Raw genomic sequence first — 27,183 nt, 5'->3', positions numbered from 1 at the left:
AGACGTGGAAATCCGTTATGAACAAAATAAAATTTCCTGGAAATAATATGTAACACTTAAGTCTCAAATTATTTCCGTGCTACTACTCGTTATAAGATACGTGTGTGATCACATATATGCTCGTGTTTAGTGTGGCAACAAATCAAACGAATAAGAGGACAATACATAACTAAATGTTGTTTTAAAGAACAAACACACAAAAACAACGAATAACATCTTACAAGATATTCCAGTTGATATCCAGCATTATCTTTTTCTTTTAATTCTATTTCACTCGCATTGTATCTTATTAATTTTAAGACAATACGGACCGGAACGAATCGCGAAGGATTCTTACAAACATTATTACTTTAACTGAAGAGAAAGAAAAAAGAAATTAACTCTTTATATTCACTCCGGAATATTTTAGACTTTTCATGTTTGTGATATATATTCCTTTGAACTATTATTTTAAATTCAATAAATAACCTAAAATGAGAATAAAATGGCGGAAAAAAGTCACGAATTTAAGTTTAATACCATGCAAAGCCTAAAATGCATAACCTTAATCTGCTGAGTTTAACTAAGCGAGAAAACGAGATAATAGCATTAAAGAAATATTAGAGAGAAGGAAAACGGCATGAGACAAGTTGACAGAGGTAAGACCGTAAGAAATCGATCAAAAGATAGTTAAAAATGAAATGAAATTTTTGAGTTTTACGTCCCACGATTATGCCGGTTAGGCTAAAGGAGACGGTGATTATGAGAAACGAATGAAATGGTGGAATAAGGAAAGTGGAAGGAAACGGGAGAACCCCGAGAAAACCGACGCACACGGTGCTTGTCCAGCACAAAGATCACTTGGTGGAAGAAGGGTTGGACCTGGGACCCCATGTACCAGAGGTGAACACTCTACCCTGGAGTCACCGCGGCTTATCAAAAGAGAGGTAATTGCAAGTTGTAATCTAAAAAGGAAAGGATTGAGAACCAAAAAAAAAAGTAAATAAAATAAAATAAAAAATAGGTTTAGCATTGTTTCGCGATAGGTTATACTGCGGCGCAAACAAGAGGCTGAAACTCGAACATTTCAAATTCAACAACTGGAACCTTCTTCTTGGCTTGTGGCTAGGGGGAATGTTACACTTTTCTAAGCTCTAGAAAGCTATAAACTGAAATCTGTTACACTTATCTGATAAAAATGGAAAGAGAGAGGAGTAATTCCTGAATCACTTTAATTTTGGCTCATTCTTCACTTAAGGTAAACCAAAATATTATTTAGAGCCTACGATTTTTCCAAAGTATGACATCTTAAATAATATTATGAAATGCACAAATACACAAACTATACGGTGTGAATTTTTATACCAGAATAACCAACATGCAGACATTCGCTGGTACAAATATATATTGTAAAATATACATAAAAACTATAATAATATTTTAATAGCCCACTTAGTAAATATTCTAAATCTTATTTTCTTGCCTGTACGATGCCCAACTACGTAAAAATAAAATAATGTAGGTGGCCACTGTCGCCACTTTTACGTTCGGATTGGGACACAGTGTAGCAAATAACCATTAGAAATAGGAATTCACCATAAAAATAAGTGTAGTATCGGAAGTAAATATGCCAATTCATGACCCTGAACTATTGTAATATCAGGGAGTTACATCTTTTACGTTAGTAATGTGCTATTTTGGAAAGCAAATATTCAAAAAATGAAAGCATATGGAAATGTTGCCTATTACGTTTTTGGTAGCGTACAAAAAAAGAAAGAAAAAAAAGAATGAAAGAGGTAGATATAATAATTGTATAGTACTGTATTACTATACAGTGTCTAGTGCTACTTTCGTCAATATGTTTATTCACCTTCTCTGACGCGGTTATTCCCAAGAGGTGCATCCCCTCGCTTTCCCATGGGAAAACATGCAGTGATCCTGCCCTAACTCGGTTAGAAAGAATTTGTGCTTTTGTGTCTACAAAACACAAATTGGATAGTGTACCTTGGACAGTAGTTCTTACCGTATACGAAGACTGGAAGCCTTCTAGAGTAAGTATATACGGAGGAAGGCCGCCCCTTAAAAATGAATGTTGAAAATATAAAAAGCTAACTTCCTTAGAAAGTAGTAAATCTACAATCAGCTTAAGTATGGATCCTTGCAATAAATCTGCACCCTGTTTTGCATAGTTGTCTCGTGTTCTGTGAATGTTTTTGGAAGCCATCCGGCAAAAATGTGGCTGGGAGCATTGAATACAAATCGTGGATAAAATCGCAAACGTAGGCTCTACATACTTTTTTCCTCCAGAATAACATAGTTCAGTCTTGAAATTTGGAAATTTTCAGATACGCTCCAGATACGTTACCTGTTCTTTTACGGAAGAGAAGAATTGGTAAGGAATGCGTAATCATTCTTAATCGAAATAAGCTACATAAGATTTGTACGTGTGATGTCGATTACTTGAGTTTTAGTGTTCAACTAGTCTATGTGTGCCTGCCACTTGCAAACTATAGGCTACTAATGTACGTTCGGGTTATCTTCCATATCTAACTATTTCTCGCAAAATATTGCATTTTATCTCTAAAATATCCGAATGCATGTAACCATATTGTCAATCTAAACCAATTACTACATAAACAAAATTAACATTACCTTGCTGGCTCAACTGAGTTAAAACTTTCTGGTGTTAATTGTTTGTATTCATTAAAGTACGACGGGTAAACTTGTTCAACCTCTATTTTTCTTAGCGTTTTAATATTGCTTTTAAATGCAGGATCTTCTGCAAATTCGGATTTCACCGTGTCAACGTTTAATTTCACATCGGAAGAATACATAGCTGTATCCTTCCCCATTGTTTGCTCTTCTTCGTTTCTTAGGTTTTCTATATTACTTTTAAATGAAGGTTCTTCTGAAAATCCTGATTTTACTGTATGAATGTTTAACTTGACATCCGTAGAATACATAGCTTCATCCTTTTTCACTGTTTGCTGTCCTTCCGTTGTAGATAACATTAACTCCTTGTTAGTAATCAGTTCGTATGTCCACCCTTTCCCTTCGAGTGGATCCTCTTGAGGAAACCTATACTCGATTTCTTTTTTGCATATCAATTCCAACTTAACAGACGGCTCATCAGCCATTTTGACTTCACATTTTGAACGAGTTTTCAACTGTGCTTGATACTTCCTTTTTATTTTATGCTGCCAGTGTTAATGAAATGACTTATCATAACGTTCATAGAAGCTACATTTTACTTACAATCAAACATATGAGCAGATTTTACACAAATACAGAAAAATTGCTGTTTGGAAACAAGACGTCTATACTCTTTCGTTGGTTATTCTAGTCTTGTCTTCAGTGATGCCAATTCCTTCAGAACCGTTTTCCCTTCACAAGCTTCAGAATTTCCCTTTCCTGGACAAAATTTCCCTTCATCCAAACCGTTCAAGTACTGTATTTAGTAAACGTATTTTTAATCGTTTTCGCTTCCACCCGCTCACTCCAACCTTATAATCACGTACAAGCAGATACCTGACAGCCTTCCTTTGACCTTACGCAGAATTTGAACTTGATTTGTTATTTAGGTATCTATGGCGTCACGATAGAGGAGGAAAGGATATGGAAAGGTGTAGGCCAGGATCAGTGGTGTATTTAGGGGGGGATTCCGGGCTTAAACCCTACCGAATTGTTAATTACTATAGTAAACTATATGAGATATCGTGCAGAATTTTCACATTTTCAGGCAAAGCTTCTCCGAAAGTTAGCAAAGCCCCCCGAAACAAAATTGTAAATACGGCACTGGCCAGGAACTATGCTAAAGGTGCAATCTCTGTATTTGCCTCTTGTGACTGAGGAAAAACCCTATAAATACCTCAGTCAGGACGGACAACCTAAATAAATCATAAAAAATTATAAAATATAAAATAAATATTATGTAAATTTAATTTTTATCCTAGATTTCATGATAGATTTTAATATTAATGTAATCTAAGGTACAAAGAAAACATTAAGTATACATTTGATAGGCCTATGTACTTACTTAAGAACAGCACTCCCATATTTACTGAAACGAATACGAACAGTTACAAAGAAAACTCTAGCTGCTACTGTCTTTGGCTGTACACGAGGAATGTTCGTAAGCACAATACAAAGTTTAGAGATGCGGAATTCTTAAGAATTTATATTTCTGTGCGCACAGTCACCGGAAAATTTGTAAACTTACACAAACATACATAGGCCTACACTAATGACCCAGTATTCGCCCATATATACATATTTACATTCACGACAAGCAGATTTTCTTCTCTTACATCGATTAGTCCTCTTCACAATCATATTTTTGGTTGGGAGAAACATCTGATTGCGAAAACTAAACTGTTATAATAGTTGGAGTGATAATTTAAATGAGAAATATTTCATCTTATTGTATTGCATTTAATTCAACATGAGAAGATTAATTTTGATATAAGATTTTACATAAGCATTGTTGTAATGTTTCGAAATTAACTGAATATGTTGATCGATGTGTAATGTTGATAAATATTAACGAATGCAAAGACAGATAACTTGTGAGAATTTATGTGAAATATGTGCAACGGATTATGTTTGGAACAAATAGGATGTTGAATTTATACTGAATTTTAATGAGATTAATCAGATACGTAAATACATTCAATCTATAAATGATTGGAGATAGGTTCAAATTTCCCTGCAATATTGAGAGATTACAAGCAATTTCCCTTTTTTCCAAAATTTACTCAAAATTTACCTGCGCCAAGGGAAATTTCCCTTCAATTGGCATCACTGTTTGTCTTGTCTTGTCTTGAGTATTATCGGTCAAATAGGTAGGTGCACCAGCATTAATGTGTGTGTGCTACAATTGCAGAATATTCTTAAGTGTACATCACCCAGAGTATTTATGATTCAGGAACAAAATTGAATAAAATACAGGACACAACTGTTAAGAAAGGACAGAATCGGGTAAAAGGTCAAAATCACGAGAAGTTCAAAATCGGAAAGGAAATTCAGACAGTGAAAGAGAGCTGAAAGCCAAGTTGAACAGGGCAAAAACTTGAAGAGACGTGCGAAGTGTAAAATTAAAAATGTCTGATTATAAAAGGAAAAAGGAAGGATGTACGTGTAAATGTAAAAGAAGGTGTAAGTGTAGTGTAGGTGAAAAAGGAAATCCCACTCCTCTCTTCATTACAGTGCACCACAACACATGAGGCATTCGCCGTAACGGACATTGTCGAACTCTGTTCTTTATACACCCTTGTGAACCTGGCCACCCACCTCTCGGTACAAACGATTTCCGCATATCAATAAAAAGTACTTCGTTTGTACCGGTTTGTACCGCAAATATTTTTGTTTGTACTGTACTGCAGTAGGAGAAATTAAGAAAACAAAGTGGGAGGGGAAACTTCACCCAGCCCCCCACATTGTCCTAGGATCGATTTAATTGGCTCATTTGAAAGATTTTCGTTTGTACCGGATTGTACCGTAGTTTGTTTCGTTTGTACCGTTCTGAATTATGAAAAATTAACGAAACAAAATGGGGGCCCAGATCAAACAGGCCACCAAATCACGACTTAATGCACCGGGTACACATGATTTTTGTACGTCACATAAAAGTACTTGGTTAGTACAGGATTCTATCACAAAGAGCTTTATTTTATCCAAAATAGATTATGAAAAATTAAGAAAACAAAATTGGGGGCCTGTTTGAACCTGCCCCCCCCCCACCACGTTGTACAAACGATTTAGTTGACTTATTTGAAAGATTTTCGTCAGTACCGGATTGTACCGTAGTTTGTTTCGTTTGTACCGTTCTGGATTATGAAAAATTAACGAAACAAAATGGGGGCCCAGATCAAACAGGCCCCCAAATCACGACTTAATACACCAGGTACACATGATTTTTGTATGTCACATAAAAGTACTTGGTTAGTACAGGATTGTACCAAAAAGACTTTTATTTTATCCAAAATAGATTATGAAAAATTAAGAAAAAAAATTGGGGGGCTGTGTGAACCTGCCCCCCACCACGTTGTACAAACGATTTAGTTGGCTCATTTGAAAGATTTTCGTTTGTACCGGATTGTACCGTACTTTGTTTCGTTTGTACCGTAGATTATGTTAAATTAACGGAACAAACTGCGGTCCGAATTCAAGCAAACATTCTAATCAAGTTTTAAAAGACAGGATACAAATGACTTTCGAGAAACTTGAATTTGTCATGGCAGGTCAACCTGGCCCGCACATGTTTGTTTTCTTTCAATTCGAATCAAAGCGTCACCAAAAAATTTGTACCAGTATGTATCAATTTATAGCATCAAAGTGAGAATTTGTACCGCCATCAATTTCGAGAAATTTGAATTTTTGATGGCAGGTCAAACTAATCCACAAATCATTTATTATTGTTTCAATTCGAATGAAAGCGGTACCAAAAATTTGTACCCAATATATGCCAATTTGTACCAGCAAAATAAGAATTTGAACTATTACCAGGTTGTAGACGTTTGAATATTTGTTGGTGGGTCAAGCTGCAACGTACTTCATTTTCTTTCTAATTCGAACCAAAAATTTGTACCCAATATATATCAATTTTTACCACCAAAATTAAAATTTCTACTCCCACAAATTCCGAGAAGTATGAATTTTTAATGACGCGTCAGGCTGGGCTGGAGAACTTATTTTCCTTTTCAATTCGAAGCAAAAAACTACCAAAACTTGTATGCAATATGCACCAATCTGTACCACAAAAATTAGAAATTGTACCCCGAATATTTTTTGAGAAAATTGAATTTTGTTGGGAAGTCAATCTGGACAGCACAAGTCATTTTTCGTCTCAATTCCAACTAAACCGATACTAAAATTTGTACCCAATATATACCAATTTGTAGCACCAAAATTAGAATCTGTACTACCACCAATTTCGACAAACATGCATTTTTATTGGCGGACCAAACTGGCCCGCACAACCTTTTTCCTTCGAATTTGAATCGAAACGGCACCAAAAATTTGTAACCAATATGTACTAATTTGTATTACGAAAATTACAATATGATCCCTCATGAATTTCGAGAAATTTTAATTTTTGATGACGAGTCAAACAGGCCCACACAACAAATTTTTCTGTTCAATTCGAATGAAAACAATATCAAAAATTTGTAAGAATTTTTACTCCCACCAATTTCTACAAATTTAAATTTTTGATGTGTCACGCTGGCCCGCATAACTTGTTTTTCTTTTCAATTCCAATCAAAGCGTTACCAAAAATTGTACGCAATTTCTACCATAAAATTTAGATTTGTACTTCCACCAATTTCGAGAATTGTGAATTTTGGATGGCGGATCGAAGTTACCCTCATAACTTATTTTTCTTTACAATTCGAATCAAAACGGGACCATAAATTTGTAGCAGATCTGTACCAATTCTTACCACTAAAATTAGAATTAGCACCCGCATCAATATCTAGATGTTTGAATTTTTGTTGGAGGGTCATGCTGGCTTGGGCAACTTATTTTTTTTTTCAATTTCGAATCAACACGGTATCAAAAAATTGTAGCCAATATTTACGAATTTGCAGTATCAAAATTAGAATATATATCCCCACCAATTTCGAGAAATACGAATTTAAATATGCGGGTTAGATTGATCCGCACAACTTATTTTTCTTTAAAATTCGAATCAAAACTGTACCAAACACCTGTACCCTATATGTACCGATTTGTACCGCCAAACTTAAAATCTGTACCCTCACTATTTTCGAAAAAAATTAAATTTTCACATATAACAGGTGAAGCAGAGCCGAAGAACTCTTTTCCATTCCAATTCAAATCAAAATGGCACCAAATGTTGGTACCCAATATGTACCAATTTGTACGACTAAAATTAGAGTTATACTCCAATTTCGAGAAATTTGAATTTTTGTGGTGGTAAAAGTTCTCCACTGGTTTGTTCATTCTAGTTCGAATCAAAACGGTACCAAAAATTTGTACCCTATATGTAGAAATTTGTATCAACAAAATTAGAATTTCTACCCCCACTAATTTCGAGAAATTAGAATTTTTGATGGCGGGCCAGGTTGATGACAAGCTGGCCCGGACAACACATTTTCATTACAATTAGAATTAAACGGTACCAAATATTTGTACCCAATGTGTACCAATTTGTACCACCAAAATTAGAATTTGTACCTCCACCAATATCGAGAAATTTGAATTTATGTTGGCGGTTCAAGCTGGCCTGCACAACTTGTTTATCTTTCCAATTCGAATCAGTACAGTATCAAAAATTTGTACTCAATATGTACCAATTTGTACCACCAAAATTAAATTCGTATCCCCAGTTATTTCGAGAAATTTTAATTTTTGGTGGCAACATCAAGCTGGCCCCCACAATTTATTTTCTTTCCAATTCGGATCGAAATGGTATCGAAAATATGTACCTAATATGTACCAATTTGTACCACAAAAATTAGAATTTGTGCAACTATGAATTTTGAGAAATTTGAATTCTCAATGCTCGATCCAACTTGACGTCGAAACCTGGCTCGCCCAACACATTTCTTCTATTAATTCGAATTAAAATGTTACCAAAAATTTGTGCCAAATAGATATCAGTTTGCGCCATCTATAAACACCGAAGACAAAATTATTTTAATATTTTTCTACGGTGTACCAAATGTTAGAAAGAATAAAGGAAAGCATTATCACAAAACAAGTTGTTGGGTAGGCGGCAGATTAAATGGATAGCATTGACATTTGTACAACTTGGTTTGGGGAGAGAGAGTCAAACATCTACATATGTTGAGGACTCCAAAATATTTATGAGTGGGTGATTGTTTTCCCCAACCATTTGTGAATATGGACAATATTAATTTTTATTATAGAACTCATTCAGAAGATCAGTTCTGTGAAGTCATCTCTATCTACTCATATCTCCGTTTCGAAAACAGAGTCTAAGTTCTAATTTTGCTTATACAAAATTTTACAAATTCATTTAGCATCAATAATACACTCCAGAGTTAAAATGTTTAATGGAAATAGTAACAAATTCATTTGCGAAGTAGTGATGTCGAATTAAAAAAAAATGCGTTCCTCTGGTTTACCTTGAGATCAAATAGATACACATATTTGAGTAAGCATTTCAAATTTATTGAATTGGTGCAGGTACAATGTAATATTTTTTTGTTACAAATTGTCTAAAAAAATTTGGACAATTTTCATATGGATTCTGAATAAGCCTTTGGCCTGGAAGAGTTGACTTGGTGATAAATTGGCCGTTCGTTGAATAACAATTTCTAATCTTTATTCGTACATAATTTTGCTCATGCAAATCATAAGCAAATTTTCCTTCCGCTTTTATGAATTGCGGGGAAATTTGGTTGCACGTTCTCGTTCGAATCGAATACTATTTTGACTGAATACAAAAAAAAAAAAAAAGGATTGCAATGCCCAGGAAGACTGCAATGAAAATTTAAATTTCTAGAAATTGGTAAGGTTGGAAATTCTAATTTTGAGAGTACAAACTGGTACTTACTTGGCACAAACTTTTGGTAACATTTTAATCCGAATTCGTAAACCAAATGTGTTGCGCGAGCCAAGTTTCGACGTTAATTTGGCTCCAGCATTGAAAATTCAAATTTCTCCAAATCGGTGAGGGTACAAACTCTAATTTTATTGGTAGAAATTGATACATATCGAGTACACATTATTGGTACTGTTTTCATTCGAATTGCAAAGCAAATAAGTTATGCGGGCCAGTTTCACTCGCCACCAAAAATTATAATTTCTCGAAATTAGTGGGGGTACAAATTCTAATTGCGGCGGTACAAATTGGTACATATTTTGTTCAAATTTTGGTGAGGTTTTGATTCGAATTTGAAACAAAAATAAGTTGGCCGGCCAGTTTGACCTGCAATTAAATTCATATTTCTTGAAATTGGTTGCTGTACAAATTCTAGTTTTGGTGATATCAAGTTGTTACATATTGGATACAAGCTTTTGGTACAGTAATGATTCGAATTGGGAAGAAAAAAGTTTTGTGCTCGCCAGCTTGACTTCCTAACAAAAATTCAAATTTCTCGAAATTGGTGAAGGTACAAATTCTTATTTTGGTAGTTCAAATTGGTACATAATGGGTAAAAATTTTTGTAAGGTTTTTGATTTAAATTGGAAAGAAAATGTTTGTGGGTCAATTTGAACCGCCATCAAGAATTCAAGTTCCTCGAAATTGGTGGGACTAGAAATTCTAATTTTTGTTGAAAAAGTTGTACATATTGGGTACAAATTTTTGAACAATTTTGATTAAAAATGGAAAGAAAAATTAGTTGTGTGGGCAAGTTTGACCTGCCAACAAAATTCTGTCTGACCTGACCTGCCACGCTCCACGAAATTTCTTGGAATATTCTAATTTTGGTGTTACAAATTGGTACACATTGGGTACAGAATTCTGGTACCGTTTTGATTTGAAATGGGGAGGAAAAGAGTGCAAGCCTACTTAACTCACCATTAAAAATTCAATTCTCGCGAAGTTGGTGAGGGTGCAAATCAGTTTTGGAGGTACAAATTGGTACGTATTGTTTACAAGGTTTTAGTACCGTTTTCATTCGAATTGAAATAAAATGTGTTGTGTAGGCCAGTTGACGTCATACTGATCCTCCATTACATCCCCATTTTGTCGAAATAGGTAGTGTGTACAAATTCCAATTTTCGTGGTACAAGTGAGCGCATAGTAGGTACAATTTTCTGGTACCATTGAGATTCGAATTTGAAAGAAAAATATGTTGTGCAATCCAGTTTGATCCGCCATCAAAACTTAAAATTTCTCGAAACTTTCTCGAAATTGGTGGAAGTACAAGTTCTAATTTGGTGGTACAAATTGGTAAGTATGGGGTACCAGTTTATGGTGCCATTTTGATTCGAATTGGAAAGAAAAAGAGTTGTGCGGCTCTGCTCCACGCGTTATCAAAAATCAAATCTCTTCCGAAATTGATGAGGGTACAAACTTTAATTGTGAAGTTGAAGTGTCCAAGATTCATATATCAATGATTGACTTTTATATCAAGCTTTTCTATGTTAGTGCTTGACTTTTATATCAAGCTTTTCTATGTTAGTGCTTGACTTTTATATCAAGCTTTTGTAGGTTAGTTCTCTACCTTTATATCAAGCTTTTGGATGTCTATAGGCGCTTGCCTTCGTAGCAAGTAATTTAGCCTGTTTTGCAGCACTTTATATATGGATACATCGCATATTGTTTATTTATGTCCGTTTTACTGTGGAAGATTGCTCTCAAGTGTCCACGACTTACGTTAATATATCCTGAAATCGATATCAAACTTTTATGTGTTTACATGTTGATGGCTTAATGTCAAGCAGGTCGACCGTATAGGTGCTATACTATGAATCACAAATTGAGTATTATGTGCTCGTGTCTTTTTTCACCCTGGAGACGTGTTCTGAACTGTCTACGATTTATTACGAGTCTGTTTAAACGTCATACCAAGCCTTCTATTTCTACAGGTCTGCACACGCAGCCTAGGTAGTGGTATGTTACCTATATTTTTGGGCTTGGTTTTCAATTCCAAAAGTTACGTATTGCTTCAATCTGAGTTGTTTTTCTTTCAGATCTATATCAGAAGAGTATTTGTAATTGCCTAAAGATGGAATATTTCACCGCTATTGAGTAATTTCTAACTATGAACTTTGTAACAAATACGGTAATAGAAAGTATGTACCCATTAATCATGTCTTAGATAAATCCTGTGTACACATAAGAGCGCTTGTACAATATTATTTTACTATCATTCATCTCTTGCTATATATATATATATATATATATATAATTGCTTTTGATGATCTTGATTGTTTACATTTATGCTGTGTTATCTTTTTTTGTTTTGTATTTGTTTATCCACGAATAAGTTTCCAAAGCTAAAATCAGTTATCGTTATATCAGTAGTAAATAGTATATAGGTGAAGTAACTTACCGTATATCTTGTGTGGTACAACAGTTGAATAATTGAATAATGCAGTGAATAATTAGCATATGTATTATTCTTATTTCGGTGAATCCCGATATATTTGTGTCAGTTTTACCCGTAAAAGTGGATGAAACACTTACAAACAAAGTTATCATAGCATTTAATAGTTTCACTTTTATTTGTTTCGTATTGCCATGAGCAATTATATTCTTGCTCGTGTTAAGTATTTGTCTAAAACCAAAAATAATACGCTTCATCATCAGATAATAAGAAGTCAAACAAATGTCATATGTTCAGGTTTTATTCGTATATCTTTGTTCCAGGTTACCTTAGGTTAATTCAAGACATAACCTTGTGCATTCATTAGAGCGTGACGCTGGGTCCAAAAGATGGTTACCTTGCTCTTTATTAAAATGAACTGAAAAGGTTATTTTGGATTAATAGACATTTTTCTTCCCTTGGTTTGTCACAGCTAGCAACAAAGAAAGGAAATACGCAAAACTACTGAAGGCAACTGACGTTGCTTTTAATGTGCAATTTTCGTAGGAAGTTTACTTGATGAAGGTTATACCAAGGTGACCAGAACTTTTACTTTCAAAAACCGGATGCATATGAATCGGCGACGGGGGGTGGGTGGGGTGACTTCTACATTGCATTTTGGGACTCAGCAGTGTTTTCAATTTACAAAATACACAAGTAAGAATGATAACACAGCGTTTCTAACTTAAGTACTACCCAAAAATACTTTTAACTACTTCAACACTCAGAATTACCACTCGATTCCCACTTGAACCACAGAACACTCAATTCTCATTTGAATATTCAGAAGTTCTAGACACTGCTGAACCTTCCCAATGAGTGTTAGTACGGAAGAGTGTAGAATTAACATTGACCATTTATATTTTGAATAATAATTACGGGACACCTGGGTCATGATTGCTTAAAAACGGGACATTTAAGCGTCCCGTTTGAGAATCAGAAAAAAACTGGACAACGGTTGAAAATAAGGGACTGTCCCGGCTAAAACGGGACGCCTGGTCACCTTGGGTTATACATAATCACCATACAGAATACAAAATGCTTAATCACGATTTTGACAACGCATTAATGTGCGGAAATTGGTCAAATAGTTAAGGATCCATGGAAAATTCTAGAATTCATGACATTGAATTCATCCGGCTATGACTGTATACGCTGTCCACGTGTGTACATTTGTGTGTCATGTCATGTATCCTGGGTGTGGTAGGTGGACAACCAGAATGCAAAAGAGCAATAGGTTTCCATATTTAGGGATCTGACGCAAAAGGATGAGCTGATTCTTACAAGCTTGGTTGTGTCCTCGAAAATAATAAAAAAAGGACCTCAAGGTCTCAATCAGAGATTCGAGACTCGGCTTTCATCAACGGAATGTCGGTTGCGAGTTATCAGAAGCGTCGTCGAAGTTTCTCAGAGTTACGAGACTACAAGAAGGTATGTATGAGCAATTATTGCATCATTGATTTCATGAGTAGAGATGTCATGCAGTTCCTTAAAATGTTTTGTCTACCCACAGTAAAACTTTCAAGATTAAGATCTGTTGTCGCATACGTTCATTTTATCATTCATCTCCAGTAAAGTAATTACCTGAAAATACTATCTGTCAGGTCAATTTGTTAAACTATAAAATAAACTATCAATAATTTGCATTGTATGCTACCAGACTAAGCATGTAATAAAACTCAAATATTTTAAGAAGTTTATTTTGTTATTCTCCTAGACTAATCCACTTTTCCCATGAAAATCATGGTGTAATTTAGTTATAATTCTTTTATGACAACCGCTAAGATATATTGTGAGCAGTTCTCTAAATGATGTAGAATTTAACGAGCAAGGTAATGAGAGAGATCTGCCGCATCGTCACAAGAGTAATTGCGAGAAAAGGGTTTCTTCTTACTTCTTCGTATGATTAAGCGAGAGGCGGCCTCGCCTAAGTCTGTTGTTATCCGTTCGCTTCCGTAATAGGTCGAATTCAAAGCTTTTGCTTTTACAGTTTAATTTCTCACCTGAGTTTTCCTGTACTCATCAATATTAACAGGATGGCGATCCTGCTTAATCTCCGTGTTTCCACACTCAGTGGTGCTAGTGTCTTGGAACATTTGGGCAGTACGGGACGCTACAGCCTGTTGTAAACATTCTTCAGTTGAAGTCTTAGTTACTAATTTCATGAAATTTATGTTCGTCACTGATTATCAATTTTATAGATATTATCTTCAAATTATATAGTGAAGCAAAAGCTAAGTCATTACAAGCCCCTTTCATTGGTTTCAAATCATCATGGACGCTGATTTTCTGAAGGATGCCTAAATTATCAGCAAGTCTTTTCTGAATTTCTTTAATGAGTTTTTATATCTTTTATACAAACTTACACTTCTTCCCGAGGATTTTTTCAATTTTTACTGGTAACTTGGAGGTTTGGAGGATCTTTACTGTGTACCCAAGACATAGGGAGGGATCGATATGACCATCAATGATATCTTTTAAAGGGTCAATTCTAGTAGTAGAAGCCAGTTGGAGAACGAATCAAACTTCAGAAAATAGAAATTGATATACAGAATATATCCTAAAGGATTCACTATGAAAATGGCAGGTTTGTTTTTAGAACGGAGAAAGTGGCAGGCTGAAGAAATTGTAGGCGGAAAAATGGTAGGAAGGAAAAACAATATGTAAACACGCAACATACACACGTATGAAAACATTTTCAAATATATTACTCAAACTTACCTCTTGTATTAGTTGAAGAATTTCTAACTTTCTAGACAAATTATTAGTACTAGAACATTCGAGACACAAATTTATTACATTACATGACTTGTCAAAAAATATTCTGGTACTTCTTTAATTTCATTTTCTATTATTCTTGGATCGATGTTTACTGTATACAGGACATTATTTACGTGAAACAACAGAACACAGTATGTTATTATTTTTATAATGCAAATCACGTTGTCAAATTCGCAATACTATATACAGAATGATATATATGCAACAACAGCTGCACTATTATATAATTTTGTATTGCCTAATTTTGTATAATGCAAATCTACAATTACCTTTGTTAGACTTTAGCCGTATAAATTACTCGTATATACAACCACAATAACCATCTTTTATTCTGTCATGTTTAAAATCTCAAATTTTGAGCGACTGTACGCAAGAAGTCTTCAAGTCAATGTAGTCTAAATACAAATTCCTCAGCCTGTTCTGCAAATCAACATATACTCGCTTTGGCTTCTTTTTCGGAACTTGCCCATTTTCATACTGTAGGATCCGTGTATCCACTTCCGCGCAAACATGTGGTAGGCACTCAACCAACTTCCATATTGTTGGATGGTTGTAGCCAGTAAATTGGGAAAACTTAAAATAGTGCCAGTGCAGTAAAAGTTTCTTGCCTTCCCCCTACAAATAAATCACTGTAAGGGGGAAAACTCGGGTAAAAGTTGGACAAGTCACTGTTTTGTGAAAATCAATCTGTTTCTTTGAATAGCATATTGCTTGTATGTCTGCAATTCTTGCACAAATTCATTCTTTGTGTTCCCATGTATGTCATACATAGAAAGAAGAAGTATCGCACTAGGAAGCAGGCAATATAATACATATATTTTAAATGCTTAAAAACCTCTTCGCTGTAAAATTACATTTTGTGACTTGTCCACTTGTTGCCTCGAGCTCTTCCTATACAGGATGTCTCAAAATCCCACTGATATAGGATAACTGTTATTTCCGTAGTTTTAACAAAATGTAAGGGGAAAAAGAATCAACAAATATGATGTTTTCAATCAAAAGTGAAGGATCTTTTTAAATCGAATGAACCGTTTAGGTTTTACACTCTTTAGGCACCCAATGTTAAATGAAAATGCAACGTTGCCATTTACCTGGACCCACAACATAAGTGAATGAAATTACGTTTGAAATGGGGGATGGCCATCGATATGTTAGCGTAAAAGAAAATAACTTCATTCATTTATGTTGTGGGTCCATGTAAATGGCCACGTTGCATTTTCATTTAACGTTGCATTCATTTAAAGGAAATAATTCGCTTTAGATTAAAAACATCATATTTGTAGGTGTTTTTTCCTCTTACATTTTGTAGTAACTCTGATAAAAACAGTTACCCTATATCAAGGGCTTAGGACCACAATTGTTCAGTGGTAGAGCGTTCACCTTTGGTACATTTGATCACTGGTTCGATCCCAGCTCGCTCCAAGTGAATTTTGTGGTGGACAAACACCGTGTGTCTGGCTTTCCTAGAGGATCTTCCGTTTACTCCCTCGGTCTTCATTCCGCCGTTTCATTCATTTCTCATTATCACTATCACCGTCTCCTTTAGCCTACACGAAATAACGTGGGCGTAAAACTGAAAGATGTAATTTCTTACTTTTCTCCATTTACTTTAAGAATTTATGTATGCATTTGGTTCATTCTTCTATACTTGCACACTGTCAGTTGAAGTTTCTATTAGGCTCTTTGGTCCCTAAGTTCTTCACTATGAACGTACTTCATTCGTAATTTCGCTGTCAGTAACACATTGAATGGAGTGAGGGAGACGGCTTTTAAAGGATAGGATTTTACTATTTCCCTGGTATTTTAGTCTTATGCATTCATATGTATGTTTTGATTATTTCCAGTATGCATACTTTTAGCGTTTCTAACTTGAGGCATGCCAATGTATGTAGGTACGTGTGTCTGAGTATGTATTTCTTCGTGCAGGTACTTTCTCTTCCATGTGGTACGTCGATAGGTAACAAATTACGCTGTTCTTTTTACTTGCAGCTGCCACTCTTGCCAGGTTATCGTTCAATTCGACAGCCTCTGACTCAGAGATGACACTCAGGGATATTTTTCATACCCAAACCCAACAGATCAACAGGAGGGAAAGGATGAAGTGGACGGCGAAGAAGGAGCACATGAAAGTAGTGAGGAAACTTCATACGAAATGTCACGGAGAACGGTTTTCATGACATTTCTTCGTAAAAGTGAGTTTTACTTAATGAACATTAAACAAGTCAATTGTTTGCAGAAGTTACACCTGTGATTTCAGTGACAAGGAAACACAGCAACAAACGTTTTTATTTTGGTAGAAATAATATTTTGTTATATGTTCTTTTTTATATTGCTTTCATGTTTTGTATGTTTGATAACGTCTTTAGTTGAAGAAGAGTTCTTACAAACTTCTTACATAGATAGTGAAGTGGAATTATATAAAGTGTGGAAATATAACGTTCACTTTTAGTGATATATATGTGTCCTTCGTAGTGCTGTATGTGAAAAGTAATTGCCTGCACTCACCAAAATAAACCACAAAATATGGTGAACATATCAAAGTTAGCATGCACTTCCTTTCGTGTTTCTTATTTTTCTAGTCTCTTATTGGTGCAAAATGTTAAATTGTATAGTGTTCATGCTTTATCTAGTTCACTCTTTTTCTCTGTTGCTGGGACTGTTCTAAAATCAACGAAGTAATTAAGCACCGTAATTACTTGACGCAATTTTTCAACATTTCCTGCATGAAATTCAATAAAGCAGTGCCCTACAATAAATTTCTAATTTGCATCATTTTACTTTCACGTGCATTGTAACATGTACCTAGTAACTATAATGCATTCAGTAAAGCAGCGCCTTCCGCTTTCATGTGATAGTTTTATATGTTATAAAAAAAGTTTATTTGCATATTGTTAATTTCACGTGTACTCTAACATATGTACTTCAGTAACTATAATATTTTCAATATTTTTTTGTTTAAATTTTCTTTTCCATCTTTTAAATTTCGTAATCGTGTTACAGATAGACAGGGGACAGGAACGTCTTACTACTTGTATTTTTATGTAAATATGTGAATATTTTATTTTGTACATTCGTATTTCATGTTTGCGTTATTTTGCATTGGTATTTTTTCATACTTTTTGCACTAAAAGTAAGAAAGGTTTGCAAAAAAGATGAACTGTATTTTCCTTTCTTTATACTTGTACATTTGATTCTTATTCAAAATTCTTTTCCTTTGCATACAGGAACGCAGAAAGACATTCTCATTCATTTGTATGTACAGTCATGTTCAAAAGTGTAATCATTATCTTATAATCACACATTCAGATCGTGGTGACTTTAATTTAATATGGCACTGTTTCATTTGTACTTTGCAATATTATTCATGGATTTTGCCACACACTTTTGAACACGATTGTACGTATTTATGTGTCTTTTGTCTCATACGCAGCTTTTGTTTCCGTCTTGCCTTTTCTTTGTCAACCCAAAAAGGCTGTAAATAGTAGCCTTCCCGACTCCTAATGTATCCTTGGCAAGTAGTCCATTCAACTTCTTGGCCTCGTTCATCTAATAGGTAGGCCACATGATCTCCCTTCCTCTCTCTCAGAGAAAGAAGGGGAGATCAAGTGGCCTACCTATAAGGTAAACGGGGGCAAGGAGTTGAAAGAACTACTATCGAAGGATATATTTGGAGTCGGGAAGGCTAGTATTTACAGCCTTTTTAGGGTTGGCAAGCAGAAGGGACGACGACGACATGCGGCGACAATACCAGTGAATCGAGAGTGATCCAACGGTTAGTTTCAGCTGTCAGACCGTAGGGACGACGTCGACAAGCGGCGGCAATACCAGTAAATCGAGAGTGATCCAACAGTGGGTTTGAGGTGGCAGACTGTAGGGAGGACGGCGGCAAGCAGCAGTGAAATCAGTGGATCAAGGGTGATCTAACGGTGGTTTTGAGGTCGCAGACGGTAGGGACGACAGCGGCAAGTGGCGGCGAAGTCAGTGAATGGAGGGTAATCCAACTGTAGTTTTAAAGTGGCAGACGGTAGGGAAGACTGCGGCACGCGGTGGCGTCATCATCGGGTATCGGTAGTTTCGACTGTAGTTTTCCAGTTGAGATACCCGTTGGAAGACCGCTGGGAAGGAGCCTTACTTTTTCGATGGCAAAGGGTTGGGGAATCGTTGGGAAAGGGGAGGCCCCGCCGCTAATTGATGCCTTTTTGCCGAGTCGGTTTCGAGAAGCAGAAATTGTACCTCGAAGGCTCTCTGCCGACCCCCTACCTCTGAGCCGGTATGCATACCGGTGGCCCGACTGTTTGCCATCGACTAATTCCTCATGGGGTTCTTTCCTAATTATCAAACTAAAAGTATAAACTTAAATTTACTAATAGGATGTTATAATAGAAAGTAATGAAGAGTTTATAATGAAAATTAGAAAAAAATAGATATATTTAGTTTCTTAAGAGTGAATAAACATATAATTAAATCTTTTAAAAATATGAAATGTTAATATTAAGCGATTTCCAATCAGTAAAGAGAAAAATGAATGTCCGATATATAAGGAATCAAAATTTGATATGTACTGTAGAAAAAACTAGCTGTTTCATAGATTATGAGTTGAATGTATATCTTATTGGTTAGCATAAAACATTTCTTGTACTATGTGTAGGAAGGTTTTAAGAGATTCAGCAATTAAAGATAAGAGTGATAATGTAGTTTGATATGTAAAAAAAAATAAATGAAATTTTTGAGTTTTACGTCCAACGATTATGCCGGCTAGGCTAAAGGAGACAGTGAAGATGAGAAATGAATGAAATGTTGGAACGAAGTAAGTGGGAGGAAACGGGAAACTCACATTAAAACCACGCACACGGTGTTTGTCCACCACAAAGTTTACATGGAGAGTTACTGATGTAATGGAGTAATGTTACTGGTGATGATGAACGAGAAACCACTAAAGAATTACAGAGAAAATATTATGATGATGTCATTGATGCAATAATTAGAAGTGAGTATGTAGAAATGAACAAGATCTATTAATTTTTAGCAGTTAGGTACATGTTTAAAATGAAATAGGTTTAGTAAATGTATTTGCAACTTTAATGAGGTGTACCCATTAAAACCCTATAAGTTTTAAACTAAAAAATGAAAATGACATATATATAAGAATAATAATCTCACTGCACTAGAATTAACAAAAATATGTAAATAGAAAGGAATATAAAGGTATCCGAATTTTTAATAAAACATGTGAATAAAGGTAAAGAATTTTGCAGGTGATATAAATATTATATGTTGTATTTTTGCTAAGAGTGATTTTCTTTATAATAAATAGGAAAAAATGAAATGAAATCTTTGAGTTTTACGTCCCACGGTTATGCCGGTGAGGCTGAAGGAGACGGTGATGATGAGAAATGAATAAAATGGTGGAATGAAGAAAGTGGGAGGAAACGGGAGAACCCCGAGAAAACCCACGCACACGGTGTTTATCCCCACAAAGTTCACTTGGCGAGGGCTGGGATCATAATAAATAGGAGATGAATTTAAATAGTACTGTTAAAAGTGATGTAATAAAAATGAAATCAAATGAAATGAAAGTAGAAAATAAGATGATTTATAATAAGGATAGGTTAATTAATTAAACAGCTCTGCAGAAGAAGAAGTATTAAGGGTTAGCAGTAAAAATCGGAAGTTATTTATTTATTAAGAAAAGGTAATATTAAATTATTTAAAGAAAGTCAAGAAATACAAAACATATCTTCATTTGAAGAAGACATGTTTGAAGATCGAAAAGTAAAAACTGAATCACTACGAACTGATGTAAAGCTCTAAAATTCAGCATTTATACCAAGGTTAGAAACAGGGAGATGTAAAACACTTTATAAGGCGCATGAGCTTCTAGAATAATATATTTAAACATCAAAGGTTTTTATAGTCTAAATATCAGCTTGAAGAAACATGGTTCGTAAAAGTTAATCTTTGGAAAAGCTATCAATTTCAAAAGGAAAAGAAACTCAAAACATACTTTAACACAATAAGAGAAATACACTAATCAACCAGTGTTCAAAAAGTAGAACTACTCCTAAAGAAGTATTAAGAACAAGAATGGATGTGTTTCGAGCTAGAGGTTCTGGTTGCGCTCTTAAGGATATTAACTTTTTAGAATTAGCACTTAGTAAATATGCACCATATAGAAGATCATCATTCGTAGAAATGCCAAACGAAATTAAAAAGGAAAAAACTGTTATGATTGTAAAAAACTAAAATATTTTATATGCAATGTCTTCTGCATTACATTCTGTTGAGAAAGGTCCACGACCATCAAAATACAAGCATGTTTTTGTTGGCTTCCAACTTAAATTAAGATATTCATTTTGTACTAAAACTAAGCGACATTTTAATAATTGAAAGAAGACTCAATATATCTATTAACGTACACACATACAATGAAAAGTATATGGTGTACATTTTATATGCCACTCAAGATAAAAACGAATACATATGAATTTATTATACACAAAAGAAGAGAAAACACATTACTGATGAATTAAAGACTTGAGTAGATTTGTAATGGAATAACTAAAAGGAGAGATCGATCATATTTATGTTATATATGTTTGTTATACTTTGACTCACAAAATTCATTAGATAAACATGAGTAATATTGATCTACTCATGAAGCTGTTAAAAAAGAAATGCAAAAGGAAAATATATAGGGGGGATATTAAATTCAAAAACTACGAACATAAGATTAAAATGCGTTTGCGATTTATGATGATTTTGAATGCTTACTGCATAAAATTATAGGTTGGAAAGAGTGTTATCCAGAAAACGAATCACATACGAAAAACATCAGCAATATAAGCCAACTGGATTGGTATTACATTGTAAAAATGATGGAACTGAAACAGATTCAGTTGTGCATAGAGGTAAAGATGCAGTTCAAAAATTTATAAGAATGTTAAAGAAAGAAGCCAAACAAATATAAACATATTAAATCAATATTGCGAACTAGGTTTAACATGTAAACAGAGAAAGAATTTAACAAATCTGAACGCTGCTCTTCCTGAAAAGTGCCATACACTGTAAAAATCATAAATTTAAGCATCAGATCATATAACAAAAGAGTTCGTAACTGCATTATAAAATAAGTGAAATTTAAAAGTTTCTAACGTTTGAAAGTATCTAAGTATGTACCAGTGATTGTAAATAACCTAACAGAATAGGATTCCCTGTTATTTATTAAAGTGCTAGGAAGTAATCAAGAAAAAATAATTCATTATCTAATAACGAAAAACGATATATAATATTCAGGAAAAAATTGGCATTACGAAATTAAAATTTATAGATTATTTAGTTTTATGTCATTTAGGTTAGACAAATTATCATCAAACCAAACAGGAGAACAAATGGCTGACAAAAGCACTTCTATTCTGATGAAGGAAAAATTTAATTTGTATTAACAAAGGTGTTTATTCATATAATTATGTTAATAATTGGAATGAGTTTAGAAATAGAAAATTACCACCAAAAGAAGGATTCTTCAATTACAGAATAACACAAATATTTGTCATGAGATCTATGAGCTTGCAAAGAAAGTGTGGAAAGCATTTAAAATTAATAATATCCTGATTTATATCTTTAAACTGATGTGTTGTTATTAGCAAGTGTATTTTACAATTTTAGAAAAACATATTTTCTTAATCCAGCTTTGTATATGACAGCACCAGGTTTAGCTTGTGATACAATGTTAAAAATGACAAATATGAAATTAGAGTTGTTACCAGATTACGATATGGTCGTAATGAAAAATCTATAAATTGTGGAGTTAGTCAATGCTCGTAAAGATACACAAAAGTAAACAATAAGTATATGGAAGATTATGATGAGAACAAAGAAGACTCTTACATAATGTATTAAAATGCAAACAATCTGTGTGGGTGGGCTGAGTCAATATTCACCGGAGAAAGGATTTAGATGGTAAAGCAAGAAAAAAGTAATAGAAACAACTTTTACAAAGAGACCTGATAATTGCAATACTGGTTTTAGATTTTAGAAGCAGATCTTAATTATCCAGAACAATTACATACCTGTTATAAAGACTATATATTAGCTCCTTAAAATATCTGTCTACCTCGCTCCAAGCAATCAAAGCTATTAACGTCTTTTACATTAAAGAAAAATTTGTCACTCAATATTGAAACTTAAAACAATGCTTATCAATTAGTTTAAAATTTAAAAAAATGCTCGAGTAGTATAGTTTGAACAAGCATATTGGTTAAAGAACTATATTGATTTAAGCGCATAAATGAAAATTAAGTAACAAATAATTTGGTAAACGACTTTTCTAAACTGATGAATAACAGTGTATTCGGGAATACAATAGAAAAATATTAGAAAATATGTAAGCCTCTAAAAGTAGAATCGTATGCAGGAAGAGTAGAAAAACTATTCAACCAAATTTTAAAAACAGATTTTTTATACAGAGAATCTATGTGCAATAATATTGGGCAAATGTTCTTGCGCTGTATATATACAGGGTGCTAGGTAACTCCACCGACAAACTTTGGGAGGTAATTCCTTATATGAAATGAAAGAAAATGTTCTTATAAACATAGGTCGAAAAACGTCCCATTTCAGAGTTATGAACCGCCGAAAATTCGAAAAATCATGTTTCGAAACGCCCTGCCTTAGAAACTATAAAACCTGTAAGAAGCGGTTTAAGGAATTAAATAGGAACTAGTATGCGAACTATTTAAATATCCATCTTTTACCATCCTCCATTATCGGCGAAACGAGCGCGTTATTAGCACTTAAAGGAGTATCCCTATACCTGAGTTTCCTTTTTACAGTTCGTTTCAGCGATAATGGAGGATGGTAAAACATGGATATTTAGATAGTTCGCATCCTAGTTCCTTTGTAATACCTTAAGCCGCTTGGGATCGGTCCTGTAGTTTCTAAGGCAGAGCGTTTCGATATGTGAATTCTCGAATTTTCGGTGGCTCATAACTCTCAAAGGAGACGTTTTTCGTCCCATGTTCATTATAACTTTTTTCTTTCATTTCATATAGAAATTAAATCCTAAAGTTTGTCGGTGGAGTTACCTACCACCCTCTATATGCTAAAGTATTGTAGTAAATAGTATTGATCGAAGTGTAATTGCGCTTCAATTCCTTATATGTAGACCATCGTGATATCGATTTATCATACTACTGTCGTAAAACTACCTTATGCATGCTGGTATATAATACAGTTAAAAAGTGAAAGTGCGCTAAACTGCGAGTCAAGTCACTGAGATGTGAGGGAGGAAAAAATAGTATTTATATAAGCAAAGATTGGCTATGATATGTACGCTATAGTTTTATGGAAAGACACTTCGGTGTAGTAATTTCCTAAAATATATAGTAAAATCGCTCGAACCATTCCCAGGTGGCTACAAAGGAAGCGGAACACAATTGAAGGAAACCGCGTGTTTCTTTGTTACATGGGAGGGATAATTCAACATGTCCTTCCAGTTGAGGATGGCCTGCCAGTTGACCTGCTGAAAAAGAAAGCGATGTTGCTATATTCACTCTCTTGCTTACAGATTCGCCAGTAGTCTTCGCAGAAAGACAGATTTATCTAGCTTTTTCGTTACTTTTGTTTTAATTGCATCCTCCTCTTTCCGTCTCCTTTAGCTTGAAGGATATAATTCTGGGGCGTTAAACTGAAATATTTCATTTAATTTGAATTCGTTGTGATGGAGAGAAAAAAATAAATCAATCATTAGATTCATGATATGTGCTTATATTACTCTTATATACAGCATATTTTTAATATTATGTAACTTCCATAACGATAACGCTTGTACGAACCAAACATGTTAAGTAGTTCGCCCCTGTCCTCCCCCCGCAAGGCAGTGCCGCAAAAGCCTGATGAGAAAAAATACAATCTTTCTTTGCCGCTCCCAGAAATCCGTCCTTGATCGCCCCTGTCCATACTGTTATACTGAATTCCTTTAATGATTGTTGTGTTTTATCATAAAAGTTTAACGATGGCAACAACGTATTACTTCGACACCGAACACGTGCCGTTTATGGCTTATTTGGAGTGTTATTTATGAGGGCGGTTAGGGTAGATTTTCTGCTTGGGTACAAAGGAAGCCGGTTGGGGACTAATAGAACGTCTCGATTTTACTTATATATTTTTATACTAAAAAGTTTAAAAAGTTACAGTGTGCTAGAAGTAATATGCTTTATCTACTGCCCCTTAATCAAAGTAGTGATTGAAATATAGCTCAACGTAGTCAGTAAGTATATTCCTTAATCAATCTGAAACGTTTCAGCCACTTTCCTCTGATGCGATCAAAATAAAAGACAACATTGTTTCAATACAGACAAAATTAGATATTGATTCTTTTCTTTCGAGAGGAATTTTTGAAACAGTTTTGCACGCGTCCACTTATTTTTAATGAAGAATTCTATAATAAGTTTTATCTCCGAAACTTCATAGATTTATGTATTACTCTATTCTGGGTAAAACATTTAAATGAATGTTCCAACGTTAAATTTCATGTTTGCTTTCTTCTTAGTTAAAGTTTACGTGAAGAATTCTACACTTCCAACTCAAGTGAGTTCCTGAATTAAAGATTTCCTGAATAATTAATATGAAATCTTAATCTTAATGAAAAATGAAATGAAATCTTTGAGGTTTGCGTCCCATGGTTATGCCGGTTAGGCTAAAGGAGACAGTGATGATGAGAAATGAATGAAATAGAACGAGAAAAGAGGGAAGAAACGGGATAACCCCGAGGTAGCGCACGCACACTGTATTTGTCCACCACAAAGTTCAAATGGCAGGGGCGGGGATCGAACCCGCGATTCCACGCACCAGAGGTGAACGATCTACCACTGAGCCACCGTGACCTCTTTAATTTTAAAGAAATTGGTCCATTACTCTTATTAGATGCGAAATTTTCGTAGATGCTGAAATAATTATTTAGTTTTTTAATTAGAAATTTATATATCGATTTTCACATTTCATACTTAAGCTAAGGCTTACAATGGACATTTTATCGATAATGAAAGAAGATTTCAAGTGTTATAGAATCGATGTGACACCAGCCTCAGGAACAGAATTTTCGAAAACGCTGAAACGTGTTTTAATTTAGTTTTGCATGACTTTAATTACCGAATATCACGCCTTCAACTTATACGAACCATCCCATTGGAAACGTTCCAAAAATAAAAGGAATTGGATCTTATTAAATCTACTCTTTGAAATGAAATTTTCGAAATCCCAGAAACATGTGTTATCTCAGTTACATATAAGAGTTTACAAACCGATATTTTCATCACCTACTTAAGGAAATTCCTACATTCAGCGTTTTGGAAATAAATAAGGAGGAGTTTCAATATCAGAGAAATTGGACCTTCTCACCTCAAGAGCAGAATTTTCGATATTGTACCTCAGTTTCATAAGTAATGTGATGAGCTGATACTTATAATATCTAGTCCTTGACCCGACTTCTCATCGAAATGTGCATTTCAGAATTAGATCTTAATGGTTATGTATGTTTTTACTTTAAGAAATCTACCAGAAACTGCATCAAATGTAAATTTATTTATTGCTAGCGTTTATTTTTCTCTTGTACTGCCGAGGGTTTATGAAAGGAAAAGAGGGACTCACACAGCGAATACCTGTCAATTATAAATTAAGTATCAAATAAAGAATTAAATAATAAAAAAATGTTTAATGTGAAACCCTTAAATTGGCTTTGTATCCAACAGAAATATTTTTACTAGGATTCAAATGTGGGCATACACGCGGAGAAATTTCTCGCATTGGCCAGTAACTAATTAAGATTTTCACACGAAATTGTTGTTTCATGTGGAATCTGAACAACATGTATTCCCACAAAGATTTAAACCTTTGATTTCCATGCCATATGCGAGGAAACTTAGTGTTCGACTAACTATCCACTGAAGTTCCCTTCCGAGATGATATGTCCCCATGAAATAGCCTCTGTCGATTCTGTCTGGAATTTTATTAATAAGCAAAGATTAAAAATGACAAATCAGAGATAGTCTATATCAGATTCCTTGAGTATAAATTTACTTGTACTCTATGAAATCTGTAAATCCTTCCATTCCATTCCGTTCCAAGTTTTCGATGCTTTGATTAAGCTATTTCGAAGTAGAAAATGGTTGGATCCTTGATCAGAGATAAGCGATACTTGCAAGGGAGGCTATGTGATACGTGGTCAGACAGCGTAATGTGGAATCCAAACTACATGAACTCCCGTCGGAATCCCAGCCATGGCTTCCACGACAAAGAACAGCACGCTAAGAGTTTAGCCACAAGGGAGTTAACATTTCATTGCATAAATAAATAAAAAATAGAATACATTTATACCTGAAAATGGCGAAGATGAAGTGGCAAT

General features: G+C 34.5%; 2 protein-coding genes across 2 annotated transcripts in view; one reads left to right on the top strand and one right to left on the bottom strand.

The window, feature by feature from the left end:
* LOC145684303 (uncharacterized) overlaps nucleotides 1–3,355 on the bottom strand; it is a 38,496-nt gene extending 35,141 nt beyond the window's left edge. The window contains exon 1 of the mRNA XM_081756478.1: nucleotides 2,632–3,355. Within this exon, the coding sequence (XP_081612604.1) occupies nucleotides 2,632–3,116 (485 nt within the window). The 5' untranslated portion in view covers nucleotides 3,117–3,355. The remainder of the gene's footprint in view (nucleotides 1–2,631) is intronic.
* A 2,829-nt stretch (nucleotides 3,356–6,184) lies between these two features.
* On the top strand, nucleotides 6,185–18,269 carry LOC145683198 (uncharacterized). The gene is made up of 3 exons (XM_081754560.1): nucleotides 6,185–6,237; nucleotides 10,743–10,864; nucleotides 16,773–18,269. Exons 1-3 carry the CDS (start codon nucleotides 6,185–6,187, stop codon nucleotides 16,958–16,960), a joined length of 363 nt encoding a protein of 120 aa, XP_081610686.1. The 3' UTR covers nucleotides 16,961–18,269.
* Nucleotides 18,270–27,183: the final 8,914 nt, after the last annotated feature.

Source organism: Thermobia domestica, chromosome 4, assembly GCF_964235325.1.
Source record: "Thermobia domestica chromosome 4, izTheDome1.hap1.1, whole genome shotgun sequence".
In the NCBI taxonomy this organism is placed as follows: Eukaryota; Metazoa; Arthropoda; class Insecta; order Zygentoma; family Lepismatidae; genus Thermobia; species Thermobia domestica.
Note: the sequence above shows the minus strand (reverse complement) of the source record. Positions and strands in the feature narration are given on the sequence as shown.